The sequence below is a fragment of the Ictalurus furcatus genome, chromosome 24 (assembly GCF_023375685.1).
Source record: "Ictalurus furcatus strain D&B chromosome 24, Billie_1.0, whole genome shotgun sequence".
NCBI classification, from domain to species: Eukaryota; Metazoa; Chordata; class Actinopteri; order Siluriformes; family Ictaluridae; genus Ictalurus; species Ictalurus furcatus.
Genome location: NC_071278.1, coordinates 13,924,247 through 13,938,805, shown reverse-complemented (window position 1 = coordinate 13,938,805; position 14,559 = coordinate 13,924,247). Strand labels below are relative to the sequence as shown.

Sequence of the window (14,559 nt, the reverse complement as noted above, 5' to 3'; positions counted from 1 at the left end):
GGATTCAGTTTTCTTTGGAGTAGAGGTGAGCTTTGCTCTCTCATAGCTTGCAGAAAATAAGTGCAATTTACCACACTGACCTCAGCAAATCCAAACAAACAAACAAAAACAACAGAAAATGCAGAACCTAGCTGAATCAAGTGAACAAGTGCGCTAATGTTAGCTAGCTACCTATTAAGCCACTGAAATGTCTTATCTGTTCAGCAGAAAAAAAGCCGTCTCTGCGTCACTCTTCAATCCCTTCAGATCTCGGGGTTGTCGCCATCTCTCAAAAGCCATGCTGATATTTATTCCCGTTTTAGCACTGGCTCTGTCACTTTCCCTTTTTGATTGTTTGCGCCGCAGTTCGAGGCTTCTTGGTTTTGACACCAGCTGATTCCTTAGATGTTAACAATGATTGCTTTAGAACGATCTAGATTAAAAGCAGCCGTCTAGACGACAAGTTTAATTTCTAAGCAACTGCCATAAGAACAAGCTACAAACACTCCACCATCCTCAGCCCCACACACACCATATAGTATCCGGCTCTTGTCTTCTTCTTTCTGTTTACGGACGTGACTTAACCAGGCAAAGATGAATGACGTCAAGCTGATGTTTCCCACGAAATCTGACCTGACAGCTCAAATTATAAATCCTTGTTATAAGCTTACTGTTGCGAGGCAAGATAAGGAGACAGTTTTGGACACTGATACTTTTTTTTTTTTTTTTTTTTTTTTTTTTTTTTTTTAACTACACATTTTACTACTCAGTAATTGATTGATTTATTTTTGTTCATTTTTAACCAAAAACAAAATTTGATACTGCAGCTTTAAATAGCCAATAGCATGTATCCTGGGTTAAGCCGTACTTGACAGTTGTTACCATGGATTTTTATAATGTTGGGGTGGGACACTTCAGATTTTAGAGAGCATTTGTTTCAACGCTACAAATCGATAGCTTATAGATAACCTTAAGGCTAACATATTCATACTAAAAACCCACAAAACTTTCATTTTGATTTCATGGGGACTTTAACATACCTGTTTTAGTGTTGTGCTCTGAATGGTCTACTATGTAACTGTCTTATGCTGCGTTCAAGGTGAGGGTTTTTTAATTTTCACAAACTTTCTCAGAAAGTGCTGGAAAGTAGGTGGAATCACTCTTTATGTCTCCATTCTCTGTCTGGAAACATTAATCGTTGCAAAGCCAGGCTGTTACATGCTCAGTCACATATGGATTTTGCAAGGTAATGCATGCCCGCTGTGGTGCTTTAGTTCTCCCTTACAGTACAGGAACACCACAGGCGGTTTGGAAGGAATCCTACAGATGTTTAAATTTTTTTTTTTTTTAAGGCTTTTAACATAGTGGAATGATGAGCAATGCTAGTTGTTTTTTTTTTTTTTTTTTTCATTTTCATCACGGCATCTTGCAGTTAGATGCGCCCCCAATATTTTGAGTATATGGTACACAAAGTTACGATGAACTTTTTAAGACTGCCGTGTAATGCTTTAACTATTTTTAACTTGCGCGCGCGCGTGTGTGTGTGTGTGTGTGTGTGTGTGTGTGTGTGTGTGTGATGACTGCAGACCAACACCTTTGTCATATGCCTGTGTGTGTTGTGTTCATGACCATGATGCATTGCTCTATTCTGTCTGTCTTGAACAATGCAGCTGGACAAGAACACTGAATGTGAGGATTTAGTAAAGTGATGAAGTGTTTTTGAGATAATGTGATTTATTCCCCGAGGCTTGGACTAATAGACTGGACATGCCACATATTATAGTGTGGAATTTCCTATCTGGGCACTTTTTTGTCTGAAAACAATCTTAATTTCAAACCCATTTCTCCTACTTTTAACAACAACAATCTACTACTTTTACAGTTATGACAAGAATACACACTAGATCTGCTCTACCCCAGATAACATTATAGAAATCTGGCGCATTATGTTAGACCTGTCGGGCTGTGACATTTGGGAACGTGTACGTCGATGCGTTTTTGTACCATCTGCGCCATTTCCTTTGGATTTCTGCTGCATCATGTCCTACTCATATGGTTGTATCTGATTATCCAGGGAATGAAGGAGAGTGCATGTGTATACCGTGATACTCCAGGTTTCATGGAGTGTGTGAGTATTAGACAGAAACTAGGCCATAGGGGAAACGTGTGGATAACTGAGGAGGAGAGGAAACATCTTGTTGACATGGTTACAGACTGAAAGGCTGGACTTGAAGAGCGTGCCAATCAAAACGAGAGTAAGGTTGCATGACGTGGACAGACTGAACGAAGCTGAAAGAGGGAGGAAGGACAGTATGAGACAGGGGTGGGTGTGTGTGTGCGTGCATGTGCGCGTGCATGTGTGCATGCGTGTGTGTGTTGGGGGAGGGGCGGGCTCATTCGTCTCGTTTCCAAGCTGCTGTCCCCTCCCACTGGTGTGTGTTCCAATGAGGAGGTTTTGTAAAAGGGAACCGAATCCCTTGGCTGTCTTCTCACACACACACACACACACACACACACACACACACACACATATACTGCTATGCAGTTTGTCTGTCCTGAGCACACGCTCATGCAGGACACTTAGTAGGAGTTTGCTGCCTTTTCCCTCTTCACATACAGAGCAAGATCAAGATGTCTGTGCAGGTGGGTGGGATCATCTTTGCTCCCTGACCCTTTCCTTAAGACCTTCTCGTTATGCTTTTCTTCATGTTTTTGCTGTAGTGAGCGGCTTTGGTGTTTCTTATCCTTTCTATCTGTCTCCACACCATTTTAGAGACAAAGGGAAAGAATTGCACATGATAGCTGCACTGAATAGGAATGGGGGAACCGTCTGTGACCGTGTGCGTGCGCGGCTTGCATTTCTGCGTATGCGAGGATAACATGGCTGATCCGTATCGACTGTGATCATTTTAACAGACGTGTGTGCTCAGTCCCTCAGTTCACCCTTACATGCAGAAACTGTATGCAGAAACTCCTCCAGGCTATCAATAACCTTTCTTTATTACATTTTGCTTTGGTTTTCTGGCTTAATATGAGCTGGCTATTGCATGTAATATTGTCAGTTTTTTGGTCTTTTTTTTAGCTTTGTATAACACAGTGAATGATTTATTATCATCTGCAGCTTCTGCCATACTTCCATTGGTTGACTGCGCTTTTTTCTTCTTTTTTTTTTTAATTATAAATGTAGTTCTGCTGTTGTTGATGTGATGTCAATTTGTCAAAATATGTTTAAGGTATAGCACACACATATTGAGACATTACTCTAGCATGCTGTAGACATCCCTTTCTCGTATTTATTTGTTTCGATATTAACAATTGGCGCTATACACATAGTGTTGGCCATAATTGTATAGCTAGTCAAATCAAATTAAAAAAAAAATCTGACCATTTAATTTAAATGCCTGAGATTTATGGTATAGTTTGTTGATATAATGTACTGTGTATATACTAACAAGAATATAAACAACACTGGGTAGATTTCTACCTGATACCCGAGAAGCCATGTGTAGACGCTACAGTAGTTTAGCTTCCATTTCAGTAATACTTCAGTTCACCAGCTGATTTTAAATAGACCGTAGCTGCACACAGCAGTTACCAGTCTAACTACTTTCCATAAGTAGGCTGTGGTCAACTGACTGTATTCAAATATTGTGACTTTCTTTTTTTAAAATAATTTATTTAAGCATGTAAGTAGAGAACTTGTCCTTTGCTATATGGAACCAGTGGCACTGAGCATGTATTAACGGTGTCAGTGGGGCTTGTCAGAGCCTTAAAGCCTATTCGGACGAGATTAGTTTTCAGGACATATGGGCGTAAAGTAATTGTTACTGCAGATGTCTGTGACATTTATTGTCAGTTCACACGGGATAAGCGATTTCTGTATAAATTGCAGAGATGGACATGTCTTCATCGTTTACATGCTAACAGCTCATCACAGCAGCCCCGTGCGTCATACGTAACATGGTGCTTCACCCCAGTGTTTGATAATACAATATCACGGCACCGACGAAGCACAAGAAATGCCGCGACTGGACGGGAGCTGAAACTTCATGTTTAGTTTCAGTTCAGGGAGAACGACGTTATCGAACGTTATTTGAACAAATTGTACATAATCATTCCTCATGGGAGGAGGTTTTTCGATAAATGTCGCTCTGTCAAAGTGGCGTTTGGCGACTGGACTAAATGTCGAGAATGAGCCGACTACCTAAAAAGAAAATACAGGGAGTGCATTCGCACAGGATTAGTTTAACCAGGGGTTATTTTTACAGGCTGTTTTATAGAAGGTAAAAGACACTGTAGTCTTCATCAGCACAGGAACACGCAGTCCGGGAAAAATAACGGATATGACCAGTCCGCACTGGATTAAAATCACAAAGAAGCTCTGGTAATTACTACATTACCCCACCTCCCACTATATAAAACTTATCCCACTCGAATATCCCTTGAGTCACTGTGAAGGTCCGTATTACTCCGGTTGTGTTGGGCAAATGTGCCTGAGTGATATTAGGTGTAACAGGACGAAATCATATGGAACCAGTGGCACTGAGCATTAACGGTGCTACAGGGGCTCGCTCCAGCCTTAGTCATTGTGGAGGCCTGTATGGTTCTGGTTGTGTTAAACATGTTGGCGAGGCTGAAGGAAGAGCGGTTTAATCCTATGGGCATCGAAGGAGGTGCGACAGGCAGTAATGCCATAGCAGTTCAACATCTACCTGTGCGATTAATGTTCAAAACTCATTGTTTACATTTCTCCCTTGGTTAAGATAATTGTGAGGTTTGTTATTATTGCATTCTAACCGCATCAACAGAGATTGGACACAGAGTACAGCCTACCACTTTCAGTTTTGGTGTTGAGCAGTTGCACAACATCCATTAGCAGATGGGTGCTGTGACTACCGTGTCTCGAAACTGTAACTGTCTCTAGAGATCTGTTTATTTTTTTCCATGCACATTTGAGTGCCAGGGATTTTGGTGAACTGGATTTAAATGTTATTGTTTTAAGGTCTTCAGAGTCTCCTTTTTAAAAAAAAAAAAAAAAAAAAAAAAAAAAAAAGTTAACCTTAAACCACAAAATGATTAAATATTTTTTTTTTGTTTAACATTTATTTTAAAAAAAAAATCCTTTTATAAATTTTTTATTTATTTATTTTTTAAATAAGTATTTACACCCTGAGTCAATGCCTACTTTAACTACTTCTGGAAACTGTTACAGCCAGAAGTTATTGTGGCTGCATAAGAGTCTAATAAGTGTGCATATTGGATGTAACATTAACTGTTCTCTCCTCCTCCGGGGTGCGACCGTCAGTATGGACTGTCATGTTAAAAGATAAATGTGTTCCTTAGTTGGGAGTTTCTGCCATTGCCTACAGGTTATATTGAGGTTTTCCATCAATTATAAACTAACCTTGCCATCACCTTGACAGACTTAACAGACTCTGCTAAACATCAAGGGCAGCAACACTGGCTTATTCTCATCCAAGTTGCGAATCAGACAAGGAAATGCCCTTATCTCAGAAATAAATATTAATGACTCAGTGATTTTATTTATTTATTTACTTACTTACTTACTTACTGTTTTCATTATTCATTTTGTGTAGCGTTTATTAATCCTGTATAAGCTATCTGGGAGCTTTTTAATAAATGAAAGTATAAGCTTGATTAAAGATTCCACTTTTTCAGTCAGGCCAGCTTTGCATTTCATTGTACAGATTTTTTTTTTCTACAGATCTCTAGCCAAAGGCCTTCCATAGTAGCGTGAAAGTAAGGAATTAAAGATGACAATACATCCCAAGTGGCACAACAGATAACACACCCTATCATCAGGAGATTGCGAGTTCAAATCCTAATAATGCCACAGTCATCAGTGGTTGGGAGCCAAGGGAGCAATGACAGTGGCACTAGCCAATCATGGGTGTTTGTGAGCTTATGTGTACAGAAGAGTTGAGATAGTGTGTTACATTTCCTTGTGACGCAGCATGAGTTTGGCGAAAAAATATGGCCGGTTTAACTTGTCTTTACCCTCCCTATCTGGTAGCTGTTGTACAGTGCCTGGTGGGTGGAAACTAGCAGATGACCAAATTGGTGAGAAAACAGAACAGAAAAGATGTTATATTTTATTCTTTTAGGTTTTTTCATGGATTTTATCCAATACGTTTAATATTGTGGAGCGTACAACAAAACATGTTTCTCACCAGCCTCTCTTCTCTTTCTCTGTTCATTTAAATAATAAGAAAAAAAACCTCTGCTTGTCATAGTACAATGAAATTACAAAACCTGATGGTTTTCATGAGTTGGAGCTTCTGAGTTTAGAAAGCGCTGATGCTGGAGACTCCTTCCAAAAATGCTAGACAAATGTTAGAATTAATATACTAAATATAACATTTTTTTAAAACATTATTTATCCTGCTTTTGCAGCATGTCCACCATACAAGTCCCTATAGAAACGATAACGCATTGGAACGACTGCCTTAATATAAACCTGTCATTTGCCTTGCAGCCGGACTACTGTCGAAGTTGCTTTTATAGAAAAGTATTGAACTCCTTCTGCAAAGTCAGAATTGAGCATTCAGTAGCAGTTTCAATAGTGAATTCAAATAGTATAAGATATTATAATAGCAGTAGAATACTCTGGCATCCTGCTGTTAATTGGACGTATAATTTATACCATTTTAGCCCAGGTTACCATTGAAAGCTTTAAAAATTTTGTGTTTGAACTGTCTTTTAGAGTGGTAGAAGTGAATGCAGTTTCATAGATTTGGGGAATTAGTAACTACGGGGGCAAATATTTTCACACAGGCCCAGTTGTTATTTGATAACTTTTTTGCTTTCAAATCCAGTATTTTGTATTTACTCAGGTTACCTTGGTTTTATTTTAGATTTTGTTTTAATTTCTGAAACAATTTAGTATAATATTTACACAAAAACAGAAGAAATCAGGATGGGGCAAATACTTATTCACAGCATTGTATACTGTGTTAGTCAAACCTGCAGAAACTGTCAGAACTGTTTGCTTGAAATCAAATTAAATGAATTTACTAATGCCCTTTTAATTTATAATACAGCTGAAGCAGATCCAAAATCTACTGACAGCAGATTAATAACGTATATAGTAGATGGTATATAAATATGTACTCCATCTCAGAAGGCTTTTCTAAAGGGACTGTATGAAGAGCGTCAGTGTTTCGTAGTTACAAGAAAGAAGCCGGGTTCATTAGTCTGTACTTCTGTTTTTAAAATCGAACAAGATTTTAAAAGGGAAGTGTTTGGTATTAATAACTCCTCAGCAATGACTGGGAATAGACCTTCATGTATGTTGTCTGTCTGGCCTGTAATGTTCATGGCGTTCTCTTTTTGTTTATTTGTTTGTTTATTTTTATTTTTACAGATTGCAGACAATTTTAGGCCGGTTTGATGAAGTGTTGAATTCGGGAAACATGGCTCTCAGCTTGAGTCAAGGTAGGTGGAAATTAAACGATGGAATTTTGACATCTGTTGTTGACTAAGCTTAAGTAACAGTGCATTTCAAATCTTTCTGCAGTGTGCAAACAAAAAAAACTTTGCCAGATGTTTTGTCCTCTTTTTTTTTTCATTTGGAACAAAACACTGAATACAAGCAGGATGTCACTCCGAATGGATGAGCATTTTGCCTTGGTCTGAACCAAACAATAGGATGCAAGTGCAGGTGTTCACAGAACAGCGTGGGAATTTGTTTTATTCACGGGCAAATCCCCAGCCCAGATGCCTGGGATAAGCAGACAAGCAGTCCAGGTTATTCCCGTTCTTTTTTTGGTAATTGACTGATGGACAAGAAGGTTCAACGACCAAAAAATAGACCCCCAAAAAACACTATTCCTTCTTGATTTTTGCAAAACAGAACTTTTCATTTATTATGTAGATGTTTAAACTTCTGTTTAAATGTAGACTCCTATCAATGCTGTAAATATAGCTTATGCTACGTGTGTGAATTAGGTATGGGAAATATAGACTTAAAACTATATCACCATATTTCATGCTGTTTTTTTGCAGTAACAATATAAATAACCATAAGTCACATCAGCATGCGGTCTTGAGAGCCGTGCAAACACAGACGTTCAGTTCAATTCAGTTTTAATTGTATAACGCTTTTAGCAATGGACCTTGTCCCGAAGCGGCTTTCAGAAAAATATAAATTCAGGATGTAGATTTTAAATGTATGAATTTATCCCTAATGAGCGAGCCAGATGTGACGGTGGCAAGGAAAAACTCCCTGGGACGATATGAGGAAGAAACCTTGAGAGGAACCAGACTCAGAAGGGAACCCATCTTCATCTGGGTGACAGAAAATAGTGCAATTATAAATAAATCCCTTCTGTAAATGTGCTGATACTACGTGGTGAAATAGTGCAGTTGTGTAACCAAATTGATTACAGTTTTTACCTGAAACTGTTTTGTTGAACTTTTCCACTGTTCACTGATTGAGATTTGAGTGCAAAAATGTTTGCGGTAATTGTAGTCTTAGCCATCATAGCATAACTGTTCACATGAATTGGGTCCAAAGCCATCTTGTTGTTTTTCAGTGGTACCATCCTGAGCAATCTCAAGGATCTTTAGGCTGCAACATGTGGTGCCATCCTCAGCAGCAGCAATTGATGAGAACTCCAACCAGAAATAGGGCATCAGGATGGATCGGGCAGGGGAGCAGAAGGGGTCAGGATCACTGGTATCTCAGGAGTAACGTGTAGCTCAACACAGAGAGGGAGAGAGAGAGGGATGGGAGGGAGATTATTAGGTATGCTTGTACTTTTGGACTTTGCGTGGGTATAAGCAGGGACTCCGGCAAGACTAGCTATGACCGCATAACTAAAAGGGAGAGCCCAAAGGTAACACAGACATGAGGGCACTCTGGGACTTAAGGCAGCCAGGCACTCCGCCACTGATCCAAAAAAGTCCAACTTAATTCTGACCGTGATCAAATACTAAACTATACCAATTAATTAGGTTAAGAAATAGAATATGAATTTTATTCACAAATTAAAATTCCAGGGAAAATGCAAACCAGCAACATGAAGACCCAGGAAAAACAAGCGGAAATGTTGTATCTGATCCATTTCCGTATTATGGAGGAAGCTCATTTTTTGGGAATTTACGCTTCTTCCTCATCTAAGCCATGCTTGTTCACGTTCTGCGTGTGAGGTGCCCACATTGCGGCACATAAACACGTCATCAACTGTATCGTTAATATCGCGGCATAAGAAATTCTTATCACGGGGAGCAATTGTACTGGTATGTCATGGATGATACGATGGGGTATCAGCTGATTTAGTTATATTTAATTGACCCTTCCAAGTATATTGATGGCTCCTGTAGTATACAGTATTTTATCCTATTATGAAAGTAGTTTGTATATTGGCTGTTAATTTATTCTGGGAAACAGAATGGTTTCTGTTTCTTTTGGTTTTTTCGTTTTTTAATTTCTGTGATGTGTACTAGAGCTCACACAAACACCCCAACAACTACTCCTGTTCATTCTAGCATGAGCAAAATCTCAACGCCATCGCCCCCCGAGCTACCGCTGTTCTTCCCCACAGGTTTCACCAAATTAACTAAATATTGCTGTGAACATGCCTGATATTTATATATAGTGTAAGTAATAGCAAGAACTAACATGTCTCCCAGACACTCTGGATGTTTACAGCTATTACATGTAGCTATAAACCATCAAAAAAAATCATGACGTGTCATTCATTAATGAAATTAAAAAGAATGGCCACGTGCTCTGATATAAGAGGAATAAGACACTTTATTGTACATGCTGTAATAGGAAAATACTCAACTATGAGGTGGTGTGACGATGTTGATTATTTTCCCAGAACATTGCGTGTTTTATTACGTATTAAGCATTTAACAACATTTTGAAGTAGCTGCTGTCACTTTTGTCTAGTTTGGATAGTGTTGAAGAAGAGGCATGGTTATTCAGTAAACTTGTCCATTAAGCTACAGGGGGGGGCAGGGTGGAGGGTTGGTGAGAGCTGTGCCTGTCACTGCTTTCCCTGAAACTGTGTGACCGAGAGAGAGAGAGAGAGAGAATGAAAGAGCCACCTCTTCTCAGAAGCGGTGTAGCCATGGCATGGTGATGGTAAGTGCGTATGCGTTTATGTTTTGTGATGCCATTGCAGAACTGTATGTTACGGTGAGAGCGTGTATTGGAGTGCACAGAGCTGCTTACCGATGCCTCCCTTTTCTGTCTAGCTTTTGCCGAGGGTCTGAATGTAGCTTCCTGTCTGCGAGTTTAGAATTTGAAGCTGTTTAAAGGAGCTATTCTTTCTTCTAGTGAGTGTCCGCATGTTTCTTCAACCTGTAGAGCAATTCTTGTTGATTTCTGAATGTCTTCGTAAGTCTGTAAGTGTGCGTGCTTGCATGCGTGTGTGTGTGTGTCAGAGACGCACATTTGTTTCTGCATCACTGGGAGAGAGAAGGTTTCCAGGCCATTTCACTGTCGAATCTGTGTCCTATTAAACGCTCTCCTTTTTCCGTCCTGAAAATGCATTAAAATGTGTTTTTGTAGGTTGCATGTCGATGTTGCGTCTTGAACTTTTACCATTTGTGCATACGCTTTGTGCTTTTCCTGTGGATGAGCTAACTTCCTGATTACCAGATCAAATTAAATTGCTAGTTAGAGCACGGCTAGCAGAGCTCATCATAGACTCCTCTCTAGCAGGGCTTTCGCTTGGTGGTATTCTTAGACCCTGACCTATTTGCATTAGCATGTGAGGATGTGTGTTTGGAGTCTACAAAGCTCTTGTAAGTATAAGTTGCTCTGGATTAGTGCATCTGCTGAGTTTTGTAAATGTGTGCTGGCATTTTAGGAGCTAGATACCAGTAATATTCTTGGTCATTATAGATGGTTACAGTATATACGTTTTTAAAATTTCACATTAAACTTGGCTGCGTGTGTGTTCAGCACGGGATCGTTTCGAGCTGTTATCTCTTTGTATTATTTAGAAAGAGTTTTCACTGCTTAATAATAATAATATTTTAGTTTGGTATTTATTCATTCTGATCATGCAAGTTAGTCTTAAATAAAATTTTCAGCACCAGCAAAACCAACCAAGTTGTGATCTCTGCACTGCTTTTGAACTGAATCCCAATTCCATGAGGCATATGGACTCCCGCTGTTGTCATAGAAACAGCCTTTGGAGAGGTGCCAGCTTCCCCGCCCCTGCTCTTTTCTCCTTTTTTTTTTTTTCTTTTTCTCCTCTTCACCCAATACCCACTTTCTCAGCCCCTCACCTCCTTTAATCTCTCTCTTCCGCTCTCTTGTTTATCCTGTTCGTGATTCGCGTTTCTTTATTTGGTTTGCTTTGGACACGCCCTTCTGGGCAGACAAAGGTGGATTATGCTAGTATGCTAATAATGCTAATGCCACAGCTTGGAACACAGTGGTCTTTCATGGCCTGGTAGAAGGCTCAGCATTAGTAATGTTGACAGGCCCTGACCTAGAATTGGGGTCACATTTCTCCTCTGCCCCACACACACATTTATAAAGAGCATGTGTCATCACTAGGGGTGTGGCCGGCCTTTTCAGCCAACCCCATCATTATCCCACTTGTACAGGACGCACTCTTCTTTACTTGTTGTCGAATGTGCATGCGTGCGTGCGTGCGTGTGTGTGTGTGTGTGTGTTGGGGGGGGTGGCTTACTAACTAGCAGTGCTGTATTAATGCTAATTAGCTTAGCTTCTCCAGACAAAATGAACTCGTTTATATTCAACAAGCATCCTTCACTCTCCAAGCTTACTGGCTGGTAAAAGATGATGTCATCACTGTTCCGATTGGTTCTTTGAACATCATGTGAAGGAGGAGTTGTGGGGTGTGAGGAAGGGAGGAGGCTGTGGGAGAGAAAGGAGTAAAGGTGAGAGAGAGAGCGAGGGAAGATGCTAACGGACTGTAGGGTGGCGGTTCCTTTGGATCCTGCTACATTTCCTTCACACTTTTTGTCACTGAGTGACCTGCTGCCATGTGAGCATTGGTTTGGGCGTTGATGCGAGCGAGAGAGAGAGAAGGTGCGAGACCGGCGTCAGGCATGAGGCGCCTCATCTGTAAAAGCATCTGTGACTGTAAGTGTTCCTTTAGTGCACGATCCGAGTGCAGCTGTGTGTGTGGTGACAGTGTATGGGAGTAGTGAAGCCCTGCATGTGTATCGATCATGGAATAGGGTGTTGTCCTGCAATTGTTGCCATGGAGAAGAGAGCACTGGTTGTTCAAGCTCTTAGATGTCTGCATTCCACTCTCTGTGTGTTTGCTTCGCACAGCCGGAGTGTGTAGGCGTGTGGGGGATGTTTGAGATGTAGCAGCAGTCCTCTTTGTTTAGCTCAGTGTGATTGAGTGTGGAGTGTAAATTGTAAGCTGGAATTGTGCAGATGTGTGTGAGATTGGCTTTAATGAGGGTCTGGGCTAGAGATTGACCATGACCGTTCTGAACTCTGTCTGCTTCAGGGCTGTTAGACTCGGGGAGGGCCGCAGCCACTCGGAGATTTGTGTTTCATCTTTTAATGTGACCTCGTACAGCATTACAACAATAAAATCTTCCATTTCAGCAGTGTCAACAACAGCAGCTATAAGAATGACTGGAATGCCCTGCTGTACCTACCTTGAGCTTGCCATGAAAATACATTTATTCATTTAGCAGACGCTTTTATCCAAAGCGACTTACAAATGAGGAAATGCAAGCAAAAAAAATAGCCACTGATGCTGGCATGACATTAAAAGAACAATAAATAAATCTCCTGTTAATGTACCAAATTAATATCAGGCCTTAATAATGAGCTGATGGTTGAATCAGGTGTGTTTTTAAATTTTAAATGAGGTAGATTGTGAACGCTACAGTGGTGTGGCCCTCCAGGCCTGGAGTTTGACCCGCCTTGTCTTCTTGTTCAAAAATAAACAAAATACTAACAAACCTGAAAGCTTTCTCAACTATTACATTTTTTTAAAAGAGATCTTAATTAGAGTTCAGAGTAGGCATGTTACGATTGCAATATGCATTGCAGCATTGTTAGAGCACACTGAGAAACTGTGATATGTCACGGGTAAAGAACAGCCTTAGGGGTGGACAGATGTGATCATTTTAACCCACTAGGCAAATAAAAGCTCCAGTGTGGTTGTACAGTCCCATGTTTGCTTGCCTAGCTGGAAGCCTAACTGACTAGGAGTAAAAATCGGTAGCTAACGTTATGTTACATTCTGGCGAGCTAGTAGAGTGCTTTAATACAGATTAAGGGTTAACGAACTTGATTTGCGGGGGACGTTTGATAAGTTTCTAATGTAGCACATTATATTTATGGTGTTGGAAAAAATATCAGTGAATTGATTGCCAACATTTTGGCTAAGCATGGTGGTGTTCTTGTCTCACATCGCCTATAATGTATTGATCTCTTTTGGGTATTTTTTCACTCGTTGTTTGAATGTGACGTGACTGCATGTTGTACTAGCTGGGCTGTTCGCCTGTACAGTCCGTACAGGGTTTTATTTTGTTTTTTCTGATTGTTGCAGCCAGAAACACCTGATTTTTGCTGTGGCTTTTTTTCACAATTTGAGACGCAACTTGCAGAGTTTGGTTGTTTTTTTTTGGTGGAAAACTACTTGAATTGGTGAACTTGCAATTGCACAAAGTTGTTCTGCGTGGTCTTTTGCAGTGATGTTTGTTGGTAAATGAGACCTTTTTAGCTGTACTCGTGTGAATTCGAAGAGGGCTTTTGCTGAATGTGCATTGTGATGACGTCACATGAGGTGTCTTGGCCCAAATGTGTGGTCATTTTGGAAAATTGCCAGCTCCTCGGATTATTGCAGGGTTTGCTCGATTTTGCATTCGTTTCTGCGATCGCAAAATCCTGGAGGAACTGATCTATAACTTTACACTGCATATTATTTTGCTCAGGTTTGTTAAGGTTTTCACATACCTGCGTGTTTCCTGGTTCTGAAAAGACGGTTGTTTGTGCACGCTAATTAAAACGTACAATTAAAAAAAAAATCTCTACCATCCCCCAGTGTGTGTAGTGCAGCGAGTGGTGCATGCTGCAGTTACAGCATCAAGGTGTATCACCGCACGGTGAAGTGGACTACGTTTAAGCATGAATACCAAATGAAAGTGTAGTTTTGTGTAAGTCAGTAGGGAGTAGGATTTGTTTTCTTATTATTGAATAAGATTAGGTGATTGAACCGACTTGTCCTCCAGGAAACTACCAAAAAACAAACCCCTAATAGCCGGGATACACACCCTGCTCGTCCCAGGCGCCCAGGCTACTGATTGTCCACGCTTGAGCCTGTATTGATTTTGAAGCCTGTATGAATTTTAGATCATGTTAGTGCCACAGCACATTGAAACATCCACAGAAATCTGGAGTCTGAGATTGATCATAAGCACAATAATAAGTGATGGTTTAAGTGCTCGTTTGCATATGTAATCTGATCATGTAATGGGATGGTTATTGAGTCTTTATAAGGCTAAAGGCCCTATTGGAGCAGTGTCTAAGTTTGCTTTAGAGTCTAGCCTACTTTGTTTGAAATGTTTATGACCAGTATTTTAATTCCATCTTCCTTTGTT

The 14,559-nt window shown here is 40.2% G+C and overlaps 1 protein-coding gene across 12 annotated transcripts in view; it reads left to right on the top strand.

Moving 5' to 3' along the window:
- The window catches only part of clasp2 (cytoplasmic linker associated protein 2), a 54,720-nt gene that overhangs the window by 10,463 nt on the left and 29,698 nt on the right, over positions 1 to 14,559 (top strand). For 11 of the 12 annotated variants that reach the window (XM_053612381.1, XM_053612383.1, XM_053612387.1 and 8 more), the window contains exon 7: positions 7,364 to 7,434. In XM_053612381.1, the coding sequence (XP_053468356.1) occupies positions 7,364 to 7,434 (71 nt within the window). Of the gene's footprint in view, positions 1 to 767; positions 2,623 to 7,363; positions 7,435 to 14,559 lie in introns of those variants that run through there. The other variant, XM_053612392.1, reaches the window with a different exon arrangement.